This window comes from Chrysochloris asiatica, unplaced genomic scaffold, assembly GCF_000296735.1.
Source record: "Chrysochloris asiatica unplaced genomic scaffold, ChrAsi1.0 scaffold00025, whole genome shotgun sequence".
In the NCBI taxonomy this organism is placed as follows: domain Eukaryota; kingdom Metazoa; phylum Chordata; class Mammalia; order Afrosoricida; family Chrysochloridae; genus Chrysochloris; species Chrysochloris asiatica.
In genome coordinates, this window is record NW_006408543.1 from 11,238,989 (window position 1) to 11,260,043 (window position 21,055).

The 21,055-nt window shown below is 47.6% G+C and overlaps 1 protein-coding gene across 3 annotated transcripts in view; it reads left to right on the forward strand.

The window, feature by feature from the left end:
• Window positions 1-3,704: 3,704 nt before the first annotated feature.
• The window catches only part of TRAF3 (TNF receptor-associated factor 3), a 37,318-nt gene continuing 19,967 nt past the window's right edge, over window positions 3,705-21,055 (forward strand). The window contains exons 1-7 of one of the 3 annotated variants that reach the window (XM_006839537.1): window positions 3,705-3,962; window positions 5,163-5,214; window positions 8,086-8,190; window positions 10,216-10,383; window positions 14,272-14,352; window positions 16,824-16,898; window positions 18,396-18,488. In XM_006839537.1, coding sequence (XP_006839600.1) covers window positions 3,718-3,962; window positions 5,163-5,214; window positions 8,086-8,190; window positions 10,216-10,383; window positions 14,272-14,352; window positions 16,824-16,898; window positions 18,396-18,488 — 819 coding nt within the window. In that variant the 5' untranslated portion in view covers window positions 3,705-3,717. The remainder of the gene's footprint in view (window positions 3,963-5,162; window positions 5,215-8,085; window positions 8,191-10,215; window positions 10,384-14,271; window positions 14,353-16,823; window positions 16,899-18,395; window positions 18,489-21,055) is intronic. The other 2 variants (XM_006839538.1, XM_006839539.1) reach the window with 2 other exon arrangements.

The following is a 21,055-nucleotide window of genomic DNA, read 5'->3' on the forward strand; positions in this document are numbered from 1 at the left end:
TTTTCACATTATGCTGCTTGGTGTACTTATTGATCCTGGACGACTCCTTGATCTCCACATCATCTCGATTCACTCTAGGGCTCTCCAAGGCAGACACTGTCTCCTTCATCCTCATGTTCCCTAGAGTGCTGGCACCAAGCTGTGTGCATTGCAGGTGTCCAGCGCGTCTGCTGAAAATGAAGTGCAGTTGGTTTAACTAAGCTTCACAGAATTCCCAACCAGGATTCTCACATGTCTGTGGGTGGGACCACTTGTGCTTTCGTGGCTGAGCCCTGCAGACAAGCTGTGTTAGGATGGTACCCACAGAGCAGGTACCCAGCAATGCAGGTTGAGAGGGGCGAATCCTGCGGACCAAGTACACACTCCAGAAACCACCAAGAGGCCATCAGCGAAACGGGCTGCTCTCCTCTGAAACCCATCACTTGTTTATTAGCTGTTGGAGCAAACACATTGCTTAACAATGGCAGGCTCCCAGGATGTGTGAGCAGAGAGAACTTGAGACGGCAGTGTGGCCGTGGTGGTGATCTTTCTAGTTCTTGTTGTTGTTGTATGTGTTCTTCATACCTCGTCCACAGCACGAGGCACCATGTGGTTTCAGGTTTTGAAGACTGGGACACAGTCTTATATCCGTCTAAGCATCGCAACTTAGCCAAACCTCCACCAGGCCTTTTGAAACAGTTACTTTGCAGTAGTCTTCACTGGAAAAGCTTTATAAATTGGGGCACAGTTCCCCTACCACAGAATCCATCCTTCTAACAAGTGTTCAGTGCAGCAGTGCTTTGTACTCCACTCACAAAGCTGTGTAGCCATCACCACCCCAGGAGAAACCTGGTCTCCCCACCTCCTGTGACCCTGCCTCCATGTAATTGCTAGCGTGGGCGCTTCACCTTCTGATGGCTCTCTGCTGCTGCTCTTCTCATCACTGTGAGCCAGGTGGTGCTGGGCGGGTGTTCTCCACCTGCTACCTCAGCACCCGGAGGCTCCGTGACCCAGCTCAGCCCTGGCGCAGCCATGCGTGGGCGGGGAGCCCTGGGGGCTCATTCAGAGAGATGCCACGGCAGTGTCCAGCATCACGGGTCAGCGCCTTCATGACAGGGCCACTGCGGGCTCCTTGCTGAGGCTTCCCTCTCCTTCTGTGGCTGTTTTCTCTGTAGCGTTCTATGGAAACAAGGGATTCTCTATGGCTTCTGGTGCTGTGTGAGGCCCGTCAGCACGTGTTCTTTATCGTGAGCTTGATCCCAGGTTGGTTCTCCCTCGTATTTGAGACAGGAATCTCCTCCCAGGAAGAGTCATTTCTCTTCCATTTGTGCCCCACAGCTTCCCAAGCACCTCAGAAAATGATGTTAGTGGTGCTGTTATAAATGCTGTGAAGTTGGTTCCAACCCATATGGACCCTGTGTAGGGTTTCCGAGGAGCAGATGGTGAGTTTGAGTTGCTGGCCTTGCTGGTGAAACCAACCTATCGTCAAATGCTTATCCTACAGTGCCACACCAGGTCTCCATAGGAAATGGAGTTAAACATCTGAGTGGGGCACCCCAGGGTGTGAAACAAGCAGATTGGTATGAAGAGCTGACAGATTCTGACCTCTGGGAGTTGGCTGGTCCCAGAAATCCCATCTGGTCTCAGTGGCCTGATCCTCATATTTCCACTTGTTTGTGTATCACAAATGTGTTGGTGGTGGTGATGGGCTGTGGAGTCGGTTCCAACTCAGCGACCCTGCACAGGGTTTCCGAGGCTGTAAATCTTTACGGGAGCAGAAAGCCTCATCTTTATCCCATACAATGGCTAATAGTTTCAAACTACTGACCATGCGGTTAGTAGCCTGACTTATAACCACTACACTACCAAAGCTCCTCAAACATGTGTTAAGCACTGTAAGATTGAGCCCTGGTGTAGCACTGTGGGTTAATACACCAGACTGCAAAGCTGTTGGAACTACAAGGTTGGTGGTTCAGGGTTGCTATGGGTTGGAACCGACTCAATGGCACTAAACAATAACAACATCACCATAGGATTAGCACTGAACTAGTAACCATAAAGTCGGCAGTTCAAACCCACTAGTCACTCGGAAACCCTACGCAAGGTCACTGTGAGTTGGGACCAACTCAATAGCACACAACAACAACAACAACCTGTTAGACACCATTCAAGGGGCCTGAAGTCTGTCTGTCAGCCGGCATACTAGAACCAGCACCTCAGGGAGAAAGCTAGGGAAACACGCACAGCGTTGTGTGGGGCCGGGTAGAGACCGGGAGTGTTTGCAGCCAAGCCTCCTGGAGGAAGGCTGGGCAGGCTCCTAGGATGTCTGAGCAGAGAGAACTTGCCCTTAATTTTGTACAATACCAAAATATACGGGTTGGGTATGAACACACCATGGTTTTGGCAGGACCTGCTGAGTTGAAAGACAATTAATTGACCTTTGGTGTGAAAGAAAAGGCAGTGGGGACAGAGGGGTGCTCAAAGCCACATGAGGAAGTCCAGGCTACAGCCGTAGAGGGTCTGCCAGGCACCTACACAGCCAGCCTGGTCCGGGTCTGAGTCCCTGCAGTACCCCTCCCTTTGCTGACCGAAGCATTGGGTGCACAGGAGCAGGGCTGGCTGGACTTCTGTGCTTCCCACACTCCAGGGCTTGAGCAAGGGTGGGAAGGAAGGAGCTGGGCAGAGAAGCAGTGCAGTCGTTGATCCTGGAACTGTCCAGCATTCTGAATGTGCTATTACAAAAGTACATGCTCCACATAGAAACTCCAGAGAAGAAATAAAAACGTAATAGAAACGGAAATTACTCTGTGTCCCACCACCCGAAGGTGCTTAATTTGTGCTGCTTAATTTGTGCTGATAAATGTTAATAAATATTTAGGGTGATTAATCAACTTACTGATGCATATGTATTCCTGCGTATTGTGCTTTTTATTAATGCCGATGCTTCTCGTGACCATGTCTGCTTTCATTTGCTGGGTCTTGGGGTGGGGGGCTCCAGCTGCTCAGGCTTATTTTCAGAGTGGCAGACTCTGCCCAGCTACCCACAGAGAGGAACTTGTAGCTGTGTACATGAGGAGAGCTAGCCTGGGGACACCCGTCTGTCCCCCCCAGCCCTGCATCCAAGGGCAGCCCCGCGGCTCCTCACAGCTGCTGTGTGCACCTGTGTGGGCCTCGTTGGGAGAGGGTCCAGAAGTCCCTGAGCGCCCACGAGTTTCCTCTCTACAGCCCCATGCTTAGGTTAGCCAGGCCAGGGAGGACAGGCACAGCCAGGCCGTCTCTAGATCTGAAGAGCCCAGGTGCACCTGTGTGAAGACCTGCATGGTACCTGGAGACCCCTGGATACTGCCTGTGCTGCTGTATCCAAGTCCCTCAGGGAGGTCAAAGAGGAAACAGTTGGCCAAACACAACCATTGCTTCAGCCAAGATAGGGGAGCAATGTGTGTGGATCTCGGAGTGAAGGCAGCCAAGTAGCGCTGCCTGCTGTTGAACCTTGGAAATACAGCTCAGAAGGTACTCTGTAGAAGAGGTTTTAAGTAGCCACGTTAGCATTGGTGTTGGGATACAGAGGCAGGCATGGGACGTATCTGAGCACATCTTACCCCTGTGGTATGTTGGTCGGGAGGGACTCCTGCAGGTGACGCGGTGTCACCGAAAGACAGTGTCTCTCAGGCAGGTGACGAGGTGGCGCCTTTCTCATGTAATGTTCGGTTTCCTTCTGCAGACGTTCTTGTTCCCAACATGGAGCCCAGTAAAAAGATGGACTCCCCCGGCTCCCTGCAGACCAACCCCCTGCTGAAGCTGACTTCTGACCGCAGCACCGGGGCAGCTGTGTTTGTCCCCGAGCAAGGAGGTTACAAGGAGAAGTTTGTGAAGACCGTGGAGGACAAGTACAAGTGTGAGAAGTGCCGCCTCGTCCTGTGCAGCCCAAGACAGACTGAGTGTGGACACCGCTTCTGTGAGACCTGCATGGCTGCCCTGCTGAGGTGGGCCGGCTGCACATGGTCCACAACGGACTCCATAGGAGCCCGTACGCGAGTCTAAGCAGGGGCTCTCCCTTCACCTTCCACCCCTCACCCCCACCCCCCGGCACCGGTCAGGGACCAACTCGTGCTGCTCAGCTTCAGGTCTAAAGATGTAAAAGATTCATGTGATTTTTTTTTTTTAAACAAAAGTTTCATACTGCCAATCATCCAGTTGCCTGGGAGTCATTTCTTTCTTTCTTTCTTTCTTTTTTTTAATGTTTTATTGTGTATTGAGCGATAGCTTACATGGGGGAACATTAGCTTCACATTCATTCCATACCACATAGTTTCATTGCCTTAGTTACCATCCCGTCCATGCAGAGTCTAAAATGAACGAGGCTTTCTTTTAAGACAAGTGAATTTCCCATTCCGTCAGCCTTTAGCCCTGCTGCCTGGCTCTCCCACATGGCCCCCTCCGCTGCTCAGGGCTCTGCTGCCCAGGCTGCGGCCTCCTGGTCACTCCTAGGCTGGGCCAGGGGAAGACCATGGAGGTAGTGAGAGTGCACAGCTCGTTTTCAGCTCTGATCTCTAGGAGGTGGTTTCCAGACACAGAGTGGGATGGGGTGAGAACCAAGTCCCGACAGGGCAGCCTGGGGGAGGAGCAGGTGGTGCCCTGAGTTTGGGGACAAGAGTAATAACAGACTCTAGTGGTTTCCTTAAACAGGGACTGTTTAAAATTCTCATACTGTGTGTGTATAGTCTATGAAATTGCATTAGCGTTTTAATGGAGTGAAAAAAATTGTGTGCAAAGTATGGGCTGTTTTTTTAAAGGCACCAGCAGCTCCAGATGATTAAGGGTCAGTGAATACTAACACTCGAGAGCCCATCCGCGCTTAACTCCTTTTGGTTTCTGAAATAAAATTTCACTTTTATTTTCATTGAAAGGGGCTTTCCAAGTGGGACTGAACTACACTGTACAGCCTACAGACTTCCTTTTGAAAAGAAAAGCTGCCTTTTTGTTGTTATTGTTGTTAATTCAGCCCTTTTGTCCTGGAGCTTTAAGCAATTTCACCATGATCTACTGAGGCGCTGGCTGCTGCTGTAATCTCATGTAGTGAACGTGACCATGAACTTAATCTGAATAGTTGGACATAGCTAGTGAGTTCAAGTGACAGAAGGAAGGACCATGCACTAATGTGTCGTTATTGTGTTTTCCCTCAGCTCCACCAGCCCAAAGTGTACTGCGTGTCAAGAAGGCATCGTTAAAGATAAGGTAGTCCTGATTTTGAAGGAGTTACTTGTTGCATATTTTAAGCTGGGTGATAGTCTCATGCAGTCGGCATCCTGAGGCTGGCCTTGGAGGCTCAGACTACCCAGAGCAATAATACAGACCGTGGGTGCCACGGTGCTTGTTGTGAGAGGGTAGAGGAGTACAAGCACCGCTGTTCCCCGGGACTTTGCCCCAGATCGCTGGTATTTGAATTTGCTGTTTTTCTGCCCCTCCTGCAATATCTCAAAATCATTCAACTCCAAACCAAACTTACTACTGTCAAGTCATCTCCAGCTCTGAAGGGGAAACAGAGTAGAACCTTAGGATTTCCGAGACTGTCAGTCTTTGCGGGATCAGACGGCCTCTTCCTTCTTCCATGGAGCAGTTGCTGGGTTACAACCATCGACCTTATGGTTTATAGCCCAACACTTAACCCTCAGCACCACCAGGGCTCCTTCAGAGTCACTACACATGTGAAATGTCAGCCCCTTACATGCATACACACACATACATAGGCACACACGCATAGAACACACACACACACAGGCACCCATGTGTCTAGCACACACATGCATACTGTGTGGAGCACGCACAGGTACACATGTGCACACAATCACAATACATCGCTACACACACTTAATATGTGTGTGCACACCCACGCAGGCTCAAGCTCCTGAGTGCAGACTCTCAGAGTGGAGGAACCTTTCCGGTTCGCCTGCCCACCTCCCACCTAAGGCCTCATCTCTGACAGGTGCTGCTAAATCCTGCCAGGCGTACACACTGAGTCGGAAAGGACTCCTCCTTAAAGTACTTAAAACGTCAGTAAAAGTATGTGTGCTCCTGCTAGTTTAATTAATGAGCCTGACACTTGTGAATGTTTGTCATTGTGATGGCAGCGTCATTCTTGCTCCAGGCTTTTCTTGTGGCAAACACTGTCCACACTGGACGTGTGATGAGGTCAGGGCCTCTGACTTCAGGGTTTCAGATCGAAATCATTCAGTTGTCCGCGTGCTTTTCTTCTACTGCATTTACCTGCCAGTGAAGGTGTCTGTTACTAATGAGGGAACTGCTGTTAAGGAAAGCAAGCCACTCATCTCTCCTTCTCCTTGGTATCTCCATAAGTGAGGTTGAAACAGCGGACCAAGATGATTTGTTTTGGCTGCTGTACATTTTGGCATTCACAAGTATTCTCCCTGCTCTTCGATGGCATGGACAAGAGAAGGGTATTTTCTGGGTTTGTGTAGAAATTGTGAACGAGATTGATGAAACCAGCTGCCCCCGTGGACCATGGCGCTCCTCTAAAACGGAGCCAGTATCCCGAGGTCCTGGGCGGCTCTGAAATTTTATGCCGTTACTATTCTGGTGCTCTTACCCAGTGTTTGTTGTTGTTGTTGTTGTTGTTTTTCTAGCTAGGGGTAATTTATTGAAATAGCATTGAATTGTCAACCTTTGTGATCCTATGCTACTGTTTTCTGTTTAATCTTTCCATGTAATGGAAGAACTATAAACACATTCTTCAGTTAGGAAATTGATTTTAAACACACTCAAAAATTATATAGAGAAAGGTTACAGGAAATCAGTCAAAAAGAAGATCTTAAATGCTAACTAAAGTCAATGCTAACATTTTAGCCTGAAAAATAGAATCCACCCCATATTCCACCAAGCATCTGAGCAGTATTGTTTCTGGGGGGACTGAGGAACCAAATTTGGTTGATCAGGGACCAGCATGGCCATGCAGAGAAAAGAATAGGTTCGACCCAGGATAGAACCAGGATCCTCAGGGCATAATCACAAGTCTTACACACTGGTTTTTATCTATACAGTTAAACTCAAGTAGCTAAATTCATATAGTGCCCTGAAAAGACAGCTTATTTCTTACTGGTTTAAAAATAGCTATTTTCTTGGCTTTGCTTGGTACCTTAAAAAGAAAAAAAAGTCATGTTTATGAAGGATGAGACACTACTCAAGTTAGTGTATTCTTAACTCTTGACAGCTGCTGATTCTATTTCTCTGCCTGTGGGACTGAGAAAGGATGACTGCAGTCCCTCTCTGGTTCTGTCTCTGACATGAAGTGTTACCAGGTGGGAGTTTCTTAGAACTGTCTGAAGACTAAGAAGTCGGAAAGAGTGAAGAGTATTCCCTAGGACAAGTGGCAAATACGTTTTCTAAGGAAAATAGAAAACTAAAATAAAGGCAGGACAGTGTTCGTTTCTAACTAACATTTTCATGATCAGATTAACCTCAGAGTTTTGGGTCTCTTTTAATAGGCTTCTGTCTCCTTTTTTGGCAAGAAAAGGGGTGGGGAGAGAAGAGCTATAAACAACATCACCTTAGTGAAATGAATGAAATACAAATATTACAAACGATTCATAAAATAGGGTCCCTTCCAGTCTCTTTTAGGTTTCTCTGGAAGAGATTTGTAAAGGATGGTGGGTTGCAGCAGGCTCTTTCCTGCCCTTGGGAAGGAGGTGCTCCGTGCCTCTCCGTGCCTATGGCCCCCTTTACTGTGCCAGTACCTATGAGCCTGTGGACCCCACCCTCATGGACTCATGCCCTTCCCATGTCTTGAGAAATGTCCAAGTTAATCTAAAGTGTTTGACCTTTCCAAAGTCACCTTGAGTAACTCAGTTGAGCTCATCTCTGTGTGCTCATCTAACGAAAGGCTGTGGTTACTGTTGTATTGTTTCAATGGCACCACGTAGTGGGCCGGCACCTCTGTCCTCCTTATAGCAATTAAGATGGTCCTCAGTGCTTCCTGAGTCCACTTAAGAGCTGCTCTCCTGATTTTCGGAGAGTGGTTTTACCTTGTCCAAAGAAGCAGCATGTGGAGATTAAGAATGTTAATCCTCTAAAATAACTCTCTCTCCGTTCCAGGTATTTAAGGATAATTGCTGCAAGAGAGAGATCCTAGCTCTTCAGATCCATTGTCGGAATGAAAGCCGGGGCTGTGCAGAGCAGCTGACACTGGGACATCTGCTGGTAGGTAACGCTGAGAAATGCGGGGCTCTGCCTGTCAGCTGGTGGCTGGATTGTGTCATGGGACATCTAACACTACATGACATTCATTTTTCCAAACCATCTCCAGATCTGAAACTAGACAGAATTACTCAGATGTGAAGTGTTACTTGGAGCCCTAGTGTGGCTCTACAGGATATACAATGGACTTAGCCTACAGTCAGCAGTTCAAATCCACCAGCTACTCCTCAGACATCCTATGGTTCAGAACCAACTCAACGGCACACAGCAACAAAATAAAGTGTTACTTTTATATAACATTGTATTCTGTTGCCCAAAAGAAGTGCCTCCAGTCATATGGGCTAAGAATCAGAATCAGCACAAAGCTGTCTCCCACAAGGCCGAGCTCAGATATACCTCCGCTCCCCAACTTCTCCACCTATCCTGACAGCAGCTGTCACGGCCACAGGACTCATGACCTGTACCTACAGATAGGTGGGCTCTTAAGAAAGGCAGGAGCAGGAAGCACGTAGGTGAGCTTTAGAAGGATCCTCCCCAGGTGAGAACATAGCCCTCCCTTCTTTAATGATAAAAAGTGTCCAACCAGGACAACTCTCTGCCCCGTCTCAGCCTGGGTAACAGCTCTCCTAGCAGCTGCTTTGGCTCCCACCCTGGCACTGCTACAGGGCCCTCTGGTCTCTCACCACCCTTAGCCCTGAACCCATATTGCACCTCTTCTAGGAGTTGTCTGCTTCTTCTCTCTTTGAAAAACCTCTGTGACATTGGTCACTTCTATAAGCAACTCCTTGTCAGTTTCAAGGTGTGCTGCCACCCCCCACCCCAAGCAAGACCACAAACTGGCCAATCCCCTCAATGGGCTACCCATCACTCAATCCTATTAGGTGAATTTTCAAGCCACTATTTACATGGCAAATGGCCCAATTCTTGCAAGGGTAAATAAAATATACCAGTTATAGGGCAGACTGAAGCCCAGATTCCTGTAAGATAAGCACTGAACCACAAGATCAGTTTGAACTGCAAGGGTGGTGGTCCAAACTTACTAGTCACTCCTTGGAAACCCTATACAGAATCGCTATGAATCAGAACCGACTTGACAGTACTTAACACCACCACCAACAATGTGATATCTGAAACGGTGGTTGCCTTGGCAGGGCCAGACCAGATGATTTTGTCCCCTATCCTTGCTGTACAGTTTCCAAGGCTGTAAATCCTTATGGGAGCAGAAAGCCTCATCCTTCTCCCATGGAGCAACCTTGCATCTAGCAGTCTAGCTCCTAATCCACTATATTACCAGGGCTCCTTAAGATCAAAAATATCAGATCATTGCATTGTTGACAACTTACCCAGGAAATGCCAGTCAACGCAGGAAACTCCCTACAGCAAACTCTCTGGGGTAGAAAACATACAAAACTATCTGGGAACCCCCTCCCCAAGTTGCTTCTTTAAAGAACAGGGCAAAGGCAGCTCCTCAGGGCTTAGAGAAAAAATAATCTCTATAGACGTTTTTACAAAGCACCAAAGCAGAAGACCACGCAAAGGAAATCACTTCACTACCACCCTCACTGGCAGAGTTGTCAGCTGGTTTTTAAAGACCCCACCCTATTTAGAAAGAAATCAGAAGTGAGTTTTAATTTCAAAAGGCCCATTAAAGGTTTGTTCTTTTTTTTTCTTTCTTTTTTTCACTGTAAAATTCTGCATAACTGCTTGTGTGACTTCTATGTCTTTTTATTTGTATCATGTTTCATCCTGGAAGGATATTTGAGTTGGAGTATCCCAAAGCCCTGAGCAGATATCTATCTACCTACCCAGGAGAAAGAAGTGATTGACTTTTTCAAAAGCAGGAGGCTTTGAGTAATCACTGACTAGAATATGAGATTCTGTGTCTTAATGCATTTGTCACTCCTCACTGTGACAGACTTGTACAGCGACGGTTTTGAAGCATGTCTGTTGGATTGAATTGCCTAGAGGTTAGGAGCTGATGTTTCAGATTGAAGTTTTGCTGAGTAAGGATGTTGACTTGTCTGACAGGTGCATTTAAAAAACGATTGCCAGTTTGAAGAACTTCCATGCATCCGTGCTGACTGCAAAGAAAAAGTATTGCGGAGAGACCTCCGGGACCACGTGGAAAAGGCCTGCAGATACCGCGAGGCCACGTGCCATCATTGTAAATGCCAGGTTCCAATGATCACCTTGCAGGTGCAGTATTTTCCCCCCTACCTCTCCCTTGGTCCATTCAGATGTGCTTTATCCCCAGAATAGCTTTTTAAGTGACTATTCTAACCAGCACAAAGAGAGAAGGTGGGCAGATGTACATTTCAGAGTTAAGCTTTATTTGTCTGGTCTGTTTTGATTGATGTCATTCACATTTCCAGTGCCTTGACTTGACTGATTTCTCACAAAATGTAGAATTTCAGCTTGTCCCAGGGAGCGGCCTGAAAATGTTGGTGGATGGCCAGGCCCACGCAGTTCTGTGGTTGTCGCGCTCTTCAGAGTGATTCCCCTGTAGCGCAGAGATGGGAATTTCAAACGTCTTCGAAACCTCGATTATTTTGGCCTCATTGTACAGCATGCCCATGTTAGAATCAGGATGAACTCCCACGTACATTAGAGGGGAGATGTCGAGAGTAAGGGACAAACATTGACAATAAGCAGCTGCACTGGTGTGGTGGCCCCTCGTAGAACAATTGTGTGAGGAGCATCAACTGGTGCCAGACACGTGCTATCTGCTGGGCTTCAGTGGTGCCAGTCAGTCGCTCTGGCGGAAGGGGTCGTGAGGACTTCCTGTGTTGGGTGTTATTCATAACGACCCTGTGTACAACAGAACGAAACACTGCCCGGCCCCGTGCCCTCTCCTCATAGCTGTGGAACCCGTGATTACAGCCACAGAGTCATTCCTTCTTACTGAGGGTCTTCCTCTTTTTCACTCTCTGATGTGGCACTACGGGCTAATGGGCTGGACCGCAAGGTTGGTTTGAACTGCAAGGTCAGCAGTTCAAGCTTACCAGCTGCTTCTCGAAAACCCTATACAGGGTCGCTATGAGTCGGAACCGACTCAACAGCACTTAACAACAACTGTTTTATCAGACATGATGCCCTTCTCCAGTGATTAGTCCTTCCTAATATAAGTCCAAGTGTGGTACTACCTGCTGCCAAAAGACCCCAGGAGCATTGTTTTTAAGCAAAACAAATCACTCAACTCGACTCTTGAATAGAAGAAATTTTGAACGAGCTATAAATTACAGTCCATGCAAATACCTAAAGCTAGAGGATGCTAAGTACTGTGAAGAACAAGGAACCTGTATCAGGGCAGACAGGGGCCTCTGAGGCTGTTAGGTCGATCCATAAGCAACTCCGGGGAGGGGTGCATGTGACTGAGGGAACAGCAGCTGGTGGAGCTCCGTGTACTCAGCACAGGTCAGGGGCCTGGGACATAGGGGTGATCTAGTCAGAGGGCAGGGGCACCACACGGCTCCCGAGAAGGTGTGGGATGGAGACCTGATGCTGGGGTGGGGGTGTCACCTGGGGTCCATGGTGACAGTAGAGCTGATTGGATTCACTGATGGCCTGAGTGCAGAGTAGAAACAGCAGACGTTGAAATGATGCCCAGCATTGTTCATAGGGCTGCAAGGGCCTGTGGAAGATGGCAGGTTAGGGAGAAACTGAGGTGCCTGTCCTACAACTTGTGATTGGGCAGGCTAGTGTTAACAGATGAGGGGACCGGGGACTGAGAAGTGAGGTACCTGAGGGCTAACAGAGTGCCCGGAGGTTGTCTAGTTGAGGTGGGGCCAGGAAGGCAGGTAGGGTACAACAGTGGGGTCACAGAGGCAGGGGCAATGTTCCCAGGGGGTGGGGACCAGTGGAGATCATCAACCAGAGAGCAGCTGGGGGTGGGGAGGGCCCCTGCCACATGTTGGAGGGCTGCTGGAGCCCTTAGGGTTACACCACCGCTGGTGAAGCCTTGTCTGCGATTCTGTGCAAGGTGAGATGTTTGCCTGCTTGAGTCCCAGCCTCTCCCTTTTTCTGAGTGATCTCCAGTGTTCCGGACTATTCCATTATGCCACCCTTTACTTAAATAATTCTGTAGACGTTCCCACGCATCGACAACTGTGCCCACCCCTTTGGAAAATAGCGGCAGTATTTGCTATTCTGCAGCATCTCTTAAGACTAGTAGTGTGGTGCTGTAGGGTAAACACTGGACTGCAACCACCAGGGTCGGTGCTTTACACCCACCAGCTGCTCCATGGGAGAAAAATGTGGCTGTCTGCTCCCATAAGGATTGACAGCCTTGAAACCCTACAGGGCAGTTCTGCTCTGCCCTCTGAGGTTGCTGTGGGTCGGAATGGACTCGACTCAACAGCAGCTGGCTTTGGTTTTGGTTTCTTTGCCATAGTTGAGGAAGTCCTTCAGTAATGAGATCCATGTGAAGGAGGCACAGCCCCAGTGAGTGGTTTTCCAGACCGGGCATATTAGCTGATTGCTATGTACTTTGCTTTTTGCAAAAGTTGGTTGCCTTTATTTGTAGAGTAGAATCCAGGAATGAATGTTCATTTGAGAAGGAATGGTGAAGCATGCCCATTGGAGGCCACACCAGTGACTGGTGTGTGAGCCTGGGACAAGGCTGTGGCGAGTCTGGCTTTACAATACCAGCACAACATAGGTGTTCACCAGACTGCCACCAGGAGCCAGTGGGTCCCAGACTTGTGTTAGAGACACTGGTGAGAACGGCTCTCTGCTGCCTCACAGCCTGGTGACGGAGGCCAGAGCATAAATGAAGAAATGCGCTCCAGTCAGTGGAGGAGCTCCCAGACTTGTGTGTGACTAAAGGGTGACCACTGGCATCCCATGACAGGGTCAAGAAAGGCATTAGTGGGGAGGGGACTTAGATTGAATCTGGGTCTTAAATGTTTCAGCTGGTGACGAGAGAAGGCCAGTACAGGTTGAAGGTACAGAAGGAGGCGCATGGGAAGGCCTGAGTGTGTGAGGAGTAACAACAGTCTTATCATGGAGGCCGGTCAGGCGGTTGGAATGGCTAGGCAGCTGTGTGCTATCTCCGCTCAGGCTTATTGTAATTACAACCAGCACATGTGTGTGTGCCATCTCTCTGTGTGTGAGCCCACGTCATAATGCTGACAGAACAGTCCCATACCAGGTGGCATGATTGGATTCCCGAGCTGCTTGTTCACTCAAAGCTGACTCACGTGCTCACACACATGTAACATAGGCAGGCGAGAGAGCCCAGGGCACGCTAGGTTCCTGCATTGTCCTGTTTGGTGGCATGTCAGATACATCGCATCATTGACACAGTGGCTGTTGATAAAGCAGTGACACTGGCCACACTGTGGTTCACATGGGAATTTCGTTCCAGCAACTCACCTGGGTTGTGAACATTCTGTCAGCTCTTCCCAAGGAATTAAAAAAATGTGTAGGTAAGTATCATGTAAAGTGTCAGCAGAAAAAAAAATTCCTTTCTTTTGCATTTAGTGTAGAAATTATTGAACAACAGTGTCTTTAAAGCAATGTTTTGATTTGTGAAAAATCAGAGTGTTTATAGGAAAACTAAATACATTGTGCTGGGAGTACTCGTGTATGAGGGAACCAAGTGGGGCGATGGATAGTGATGTTGAACACTGGGGTGCTCCTTCCTCGACATACAAGAGAAACTGCTGTACATACCTGCCAGGAAACATGCTCAAGCATGACCAGAACAGAACAGCATCGCCTAGAAATAGCCGTGTGTCCATCCGTCTTAGGTGGGTGGCAGATAAGCTGTGGTTGGGTCACCAGTTGTGTGCATGGCAGTGACATTACAGCTTCAGTGTCGGAGTAGAGGACAGGTCTGTACCCATACATATTGGACACTCTGAGGAGCATAACAACGAGCTGGCTCCAATCAAAGCAGAATAGTGGGCCCCACATGTGTCATGAAGTACTTGTCTTTTGAAAAGCAAGGGGGTAGAAATCCAGAACTCCAGGTTGTGGTTTTAGTGGCCACTCCCTGAAGGGATGAGGACAGTAAACAGGGTGTTGGGTTTGGATCAGTGTGGGGGCACACACATGCTAACCCAACCCTTTCCTCCTCTGCAGAAACACGAGGACACCGAGTGCCCCTGCGTGGTGGTCTCCTGCCCACATAAGTGCAGTGTCCAGACACTTCTGAGGAGCGAGGTAAGAGGCTGCTTTGGGCTGGGAGGGCTTTGGGGTGACCCTGTCTGAGAGGCCTCTTCCCCTTTGCCGAAGTCTGGCGTTGTTAGGGATCTTTGTAGTTGTGTGTAGAGCAGAAAAGGAAAAACCTCAGGTTGCTAATTAAAAGTTAGGAACTTCAGAGGCAAGCAATTAAAATTTCTAAAGTGGTCAGTTCAGAGCAAAAAACTTTTTCTAAGAATGAAGAAAATGGGAATACGTTATCCTCAATGCAAGCGCAGGCGACCTGTTTTATGTGGACAATTTTAAAATGCATTTAACTGTACAGGCGATGGGATGATTCCAAGAGGATTCTAGACAGCTGCCTAACTGGGAGACACTCCTGACCATTCTGTTTGTGGGTAGGACAGGGAGACCTGGGGAGGTCCCGTGCAGGCCAACTCCACACCTCACTGACCCTCTCTTGAGACAGACGCAATTTTCAGGGACTTCCTCTTCTCAGGACAGTCAGATAGAAAGACCCCATGGGCTCTCGCTCTGATCCTGACCTGGCGTCATGTGCAGGTGTCCCTTTGGTTCTGTAATGGGAGCAGCCTGAGCCCTCGGGGGCCCAGCATTGCCAAGCTTCCTAGTCGCCAGGTGGTCACTTAGTTCTAGGGGTGCTGGTCTCAGAGGCCCCCCATCTTTTATCTGCAGCCCTGAACTTTCACTAGGACATTGAGAAGCTTTGGAACTTGAGCAGAGACAGGCCCTGTATAGCCTAGGGCCAGGGCATGGGTGGGGCCCCAATGGGTGAGGGCAGGTCCCCACCCCCAGCACCATCCACGTGGGCTTCAGTCCCCAGCCATGGAAAGTCCCTCTGTCAGTTCACAAGCTGTTGAAATAGTTCCAGCATTTTAGACACTTTTCTCAATTTGTATCCAAATTGGGGGCAAAAACTGGCTTTTTTCACCTCTTAAGTTATTTTTATTTAAAAAAAAGAGTCTTTAAATCTATATTTATCATGGCTTTCTGATTGAGCATGCTGTGGGGCTGCAGTTTCTTCTTGCCTGTCTTCAGAGTTTCCTTTAAATTTCTAGAGCTCCGAAGGTGACATCATAAAGCCAATTTAGAGAACAGTGTAACCCTGAACTTAAAGTTAAGTGCTGTTGGGTCCGTTCTGATTCATAGGGTTTTCTAGGAGCAGCTGGTGGGTTTGAACTGCTGACCTTGTGGTTAACAGCCCAGTGTTTTTCCTATAGCGCCACACCAGGACTTAGAATTTAAAGCAGTCAAACTCATCCTTCCACTGGATCCCTGGTTATCTGGCTAGCACAGAAAGAATATATTTGACACTTTTCACATAATGTTCCCACCCCTGAGCCTTTGGGCACCTGCCTTCAGGTGCACCTGGCGGCCCTGGAGGCTGCTAGCCCCTTGACCGACCTGGTTCTGTCAGCTCAGAGACCACCTCAGAAGACTGTTGTCCCTCCAGGCTGATGGATGATGCCTCATGCTGTCCCTCCCCATCTTAGTTGTGGAAACAGGGTGAGAGGTGGGTGGGGTGCTGCACCCCTTGGTGCCATGTACTGTGACTGTGGACCAAGGAGACGGGACAATGAAGACACCCACCAGTGACCACCATGGTCCCTGTACCGGGTGGGTTCATAGCACGGGGCTTGAGGGGTGTGTATCAAAAAGTGCCTCTCCCTGGGGTTCCTAATGAAAATGTCTTCACCAGAGAAAGGGGAGCCCCTTAAATTGTGTCGGCCTAAATATTGTGTCTTGTAAATATTGCCATTCTAGTTCCCTTTCCTCCCAAGGCACCAGCCTCCAAGCTGAGTGAGGGGTTTCCTTGAAGCGCTGGTCCTCTCCCAACTCCTTTGGTTCCCTAGAGGTGCAGTCTGAGGATCCCTTTCATTAGAATGCCTGAGAGCAAACCGAATCCACAACCATCGAGTGGATTCCAGCTCAAATCCACCCTTTAGGACAGAGTCTCAGTGACTCGGTGACCAGCCAGAGAGGGGCAGTGTTTTCAGGACAGCCTGGCTCCAGCTCACTTGGACAGTGTACTCTTTTGTGTACTGCATACTAGGTGTCTGCCCCAGTTACATCCTGAATGCTTTATATTTTTTGTGTTTCATGCAATTTTTGTTTATAGTCTATAAATGTGCTTTTCAGTTGGTGTTTTTTGTTTTGTTTTTTTTTTTCTTTTAAAAACATTCTGGCACTGTAGACAAGCATGTCACATTTTGAACAGTTGATTCTAAAGAAATGGCAAAGTTGAAACAATGTTACAGTAAATGTATTTTGTATGCAATGTGTATATGTGCATACACGTGGCTGCACTATATATTGACTGCCTAGGTGCATAGGAAGCAGGTAATCTATGCACACCTGGAGCTGCTTACCACCATTCTGAACAGTGCAGCTCTAGTGCGATCTGTGCCCTTAATATGTTTGAACATGTTCGTGCAAATGTTCGTGCCACAACTCACGTCTCTTTCCCGTTGCAGTTGAGTGCACACTTGTCAGAGTGTGTCAATGCCCCCAGCACCTGTAGTTTTAAGCGTTATGGCTGCGTTTTTCAGGTCAGTATCCAACATTCATCCTTCAAGTCACTGGCATTCTGCAATGAGAGAAAGTTATCATATGACCATTTTAACATGCGAGTTCTAGACTCTCGTAGTCTTTGTCATGAAATGGAAACGCCCGCTGCACGGATGACGAGCGCCACGTGCAGCAGGCGTGGGCGCTTGATTCCGACGCCTGTGAGATTCTGAGGCTGCCTGCTGAGGGCCAGGTCAGCTTTCTCACTTCATCTAAAACCAGCAATGACAGCGTGGGGGTTGCTAGAAAGATTGTGTGGAATCATTAATGCTGTTTGAACAGAAGTCAACACCTAGCTGGACACAGCTCAGCAGTGTGCATCACAACCTACACACCCAGCAGGGCCACATACATGTGTGTGCCGAGTGCACTTCGTGGACATGCCTGTGCTGACAGACTCAGATCAGAGGCCAGCTCCCGGCGCGGCCCAGTCCAGGCACCTGGCCTGGGAGAGGCTTGGGGATGTGCCAGCTCCTGCCACACATGTAGTGTGAGAGGCCTGTGTTTGGTTGTTTGGTTTGTGCCTTCTTATTGTTTGTTTCAACACATTTCAGGTTGCTAGAGAATTGAAATTGAGTTTTCCTTTAAATATATACCTGGGTTTTAAACCAACAGAGGGAAGTATGTCTTACAAGTCAAGTGTTTTGTATTTAATTCTATGCATCACCAATATACGATTATGAGCTCAGTATAAAGCTGTTAGCCTCTTGGTATTTTCTTAGAAAGTCAAAAGTTAAGAATGACAGTAGCCTTCCCTTTACTTGAGTCTGTAATGAGACCGGACCTTCGCCACTGTACGTTTGATGTGGTGCCGTTCATTTCTCTGTGTATGTGTCTATATATGTTTATATATGGCCACACTTATATCAACATATATATATATATATGAATAGTCTATGTACAGAGTATATGTTTTGGAGATCATTGAAATATTTTCCTGTGGCTCCTTAATTTTCCACTTTCAAAACAAACTATATTCTTCAAACCAGTCATTTTCTTACACATTTGAAGTACAATTCCATGTGATTATTACCACTGCTGAGAATGGTCTACATCTTGTGTACTCTGTAGATTTTCTGTGTTTTGTATGTAACTTTCTGAGTACATTTAGGAGGGAAGGAACAGTCCCTTTTCTCAGAGCATGTTTGAGCTGACAAATGAATGCTCTAGTCAGTCACTCTGAACCCTAATTTGATTGCATTGTTCGTATGTAGCAGCATCTAGGGGTAACTGCAGATATCTAAGCATTTTCTGTGTAATGTTTTAATGAGAAAATGACACGAAGGAACCAGAGCGATAGGAGCTGAAACTCGTTTCACGATTCTCACCCATGTGAGGCTGAGCTGAGCGCGTGAGGGTAGGCACACTAGCGGCGGCTGAGTGTCCCCTCGGGTAGATGGTGGTACAGCCTCCGTTAGTCTGCCTGTGCTCTGCACTGGGGTGGGTCGGCTTACTGCTCTCCATCTCTGTTCTCGCAGGGAACAAACCAGCAGATAAAGGCTCATGAGGCCAGCTCGGCTGTCCAGCACGTGAACTTACTGAAGGAGTGGAGTAATTCCCTGGAAAAGAAGGTATGAGCCACCTTCCTCTACACACACACACACCCCGCTGACTCTGACTCACGGGGACTCTGTGGGTGTCAGGGTATAGGACTAAACTCCAGAAGGTTTTCAGTGGCTGAGTTTTTGGAAGGAAATCACCAGGCATCTGTGGGTGGTACTCAAACTGTCAACCCTTCCACAGAGAGTGTGTGGAAAATGAAATTAGGAGTTACAGGTGAATAGAGGTAAATACTGTTAGTTGATGGTGTGTGGACGGGATTGCAGTCATTGTACTGAAGCAAAATATATGATTTTTCTGAATATAAAACTGATGATCTGTCTGTAAACATTCACTCAATTCACAATAAAAAGTAAAAAAGAAATAGGATTTTTCCATGAAATTTTTGAACCATTGTTATTCGTTGTTGTTAAGTGCCGTCAAGTTAATTCTGACCCATAGTGACCCTGCAGAGGCAGCTGGTGAGCTTGAACCACCGACCTTGCAGTTCAAATGGCTTTGCAATCTGGCGCATTAACCCACAGTGCCACACCAGGACACCTATCATACCATATTTATGTATTTGTATCAAGATCAGCGGTTCAAACCTGCCAGGCACGCCTCAGAACCGACTTGCTGACACTTAACAACAACATGTATATATATATTTTTTTCTTACATGATTTATTGTGAATTATGTGATAGTTTACATGGGAGAACATTAGTTTTACATTCATTCTGTTGTATATCGTCTCATTGTCATGGTTACAATCCTTCCCCCATGCCCCCCAGGTCTTCAGCACACAGTCACTCTCCCTCTCTCGGTCTAGGGTCTCCAGCTGCTCCATATCTCCACATAACAGCATGTATATTTATTTATCTGTACATTGTTGTTAAGTGCCATCGAATCAGTTCTAATTCATAGCGCTTCTGTATAGGGTTTCCAAGGAACAGATAGTGGGTTTGAACTGCCAACCTTGCTTATCTTACATACAGCGCCACACCACGACTCCATATATGTAAAATAACAACAGCAAATTATATAAAAAGAAGCATTTTTCATAGTTAATAGTGGTTTTTAGATCAAAGAAACAGCATCCAAAGGTTGTGAAAAAGCAAATTCTCTTTGTGTGATCTTGAGCTTATAAATGAAAGCATTTTGTTTTATTTTTATTTGTTTTGGTTTTAATTGCCAAGTAAGTATCCAGTTGTGGCAAGGCAGGTAAAGCTCTGGGCAGTCCGTTCTGACTCATAGTGACCTAGTAAAGGGTTTGAACCGTCGACCTTGCAGTTAGCAGTCTCCCATGCTTACCCTACAGCTCAGCACCAGGACTCATTAAAATCACTGTTTGGTCATGTGGGCATTGTTCTAGAGCAGGATTATCGTGTTGAAAACCCCTACCCACTGACCACTATGCTGTTTGTACTGCTTCCCCACCAGGCCGCAGAGCAGCGCAGTCATGCCAGAGACCCCGAATGTTGACTCTCTGACTCTTTATAGGGATGAGGTTGTTGTTGTGAAGTGCCGTCGAGTCGATTCTGACCCATAGCCACCCTGTATAGGGTTTCCAAGGAGCAGCTGGTGAGCCTGAACTGCCGATCTTGCAGTTCAAATGGCTTTGCAGTCTGGTGCATTAACCCACAGTGCCACACCAGGTGGGTGGTAAATGCCTCTCGGGTCTTTGTCTTTTGTAAGAGGCACATAGGACAAAGGCGCCCTGTTGGTGCTGTGGTTGGCAATTCAAACTCTCCAGCCGCTCCTTAGGAGAAAGATGAGGCTGTTCTGTAAAATTCTGTAGTCTTGGAATCTTGTATCGGGTCACTGAGTCGGCATTGACCTGATGTCAGTGGTTGAATAAATAGGACAGATTCCCCGGTCACAGTTTTTACTGTCGCCTTCCCAGACTGACTCTGAATTTTCAGCATATTCAGACCCCCTTTTCTCCCGGGCCTGTTCCTGCAGAGCTCTTCACTGTGGAAGCTGCCAACGCCACAGCAGGCCCCTTCCCAGTGGCACTTGCTCGGGATGTGCCCACTCAGGGGGTTCTGCTTTTCATGAGTAAAGCTTCACAAACCTATAAGACTTGATAGAGAGTGAGCAGGCGTGCTAGAATCTCCCGTTGTGGTTTATTTCAAGAAATGAAAACAACTCATTATTCAACAGACAAGTAGTGAGAGCCTGCCGTGTGGAAGAGTCGGTGCTGGTGGGGGCCGGAGGAGGCCAGTGGGGAAACCTGCGTGTTTCCGGAAGATTTTGACGGTCTGTTTTGAATGTGAAATCCAAGCCACTCACAATTTAAATACACTTGAAAGGCAGAGCTTGTAAATATCTAATTCAGAATATTTAATAAGATGGTTTTCATGAAATCTGACCTGAAAGGATAGTGTTAATATAAATGCTTTAGAGATGGAGGCAGAGATGGGGACATGGAGAGAGGGAGCAGCTGAGGACTCTAGATTCATGGGAAGAGAGGGATTGCAAGCTGGTGGCCAGGAGGCAGACTTAGCAGAATGTGCCTTTTGGTGGTGTAAATTATTATATATGCCTGAGTGTTTAAAAAAAAAAAAATAGAGCTAAAGTGAATAGAGAGAAATATTG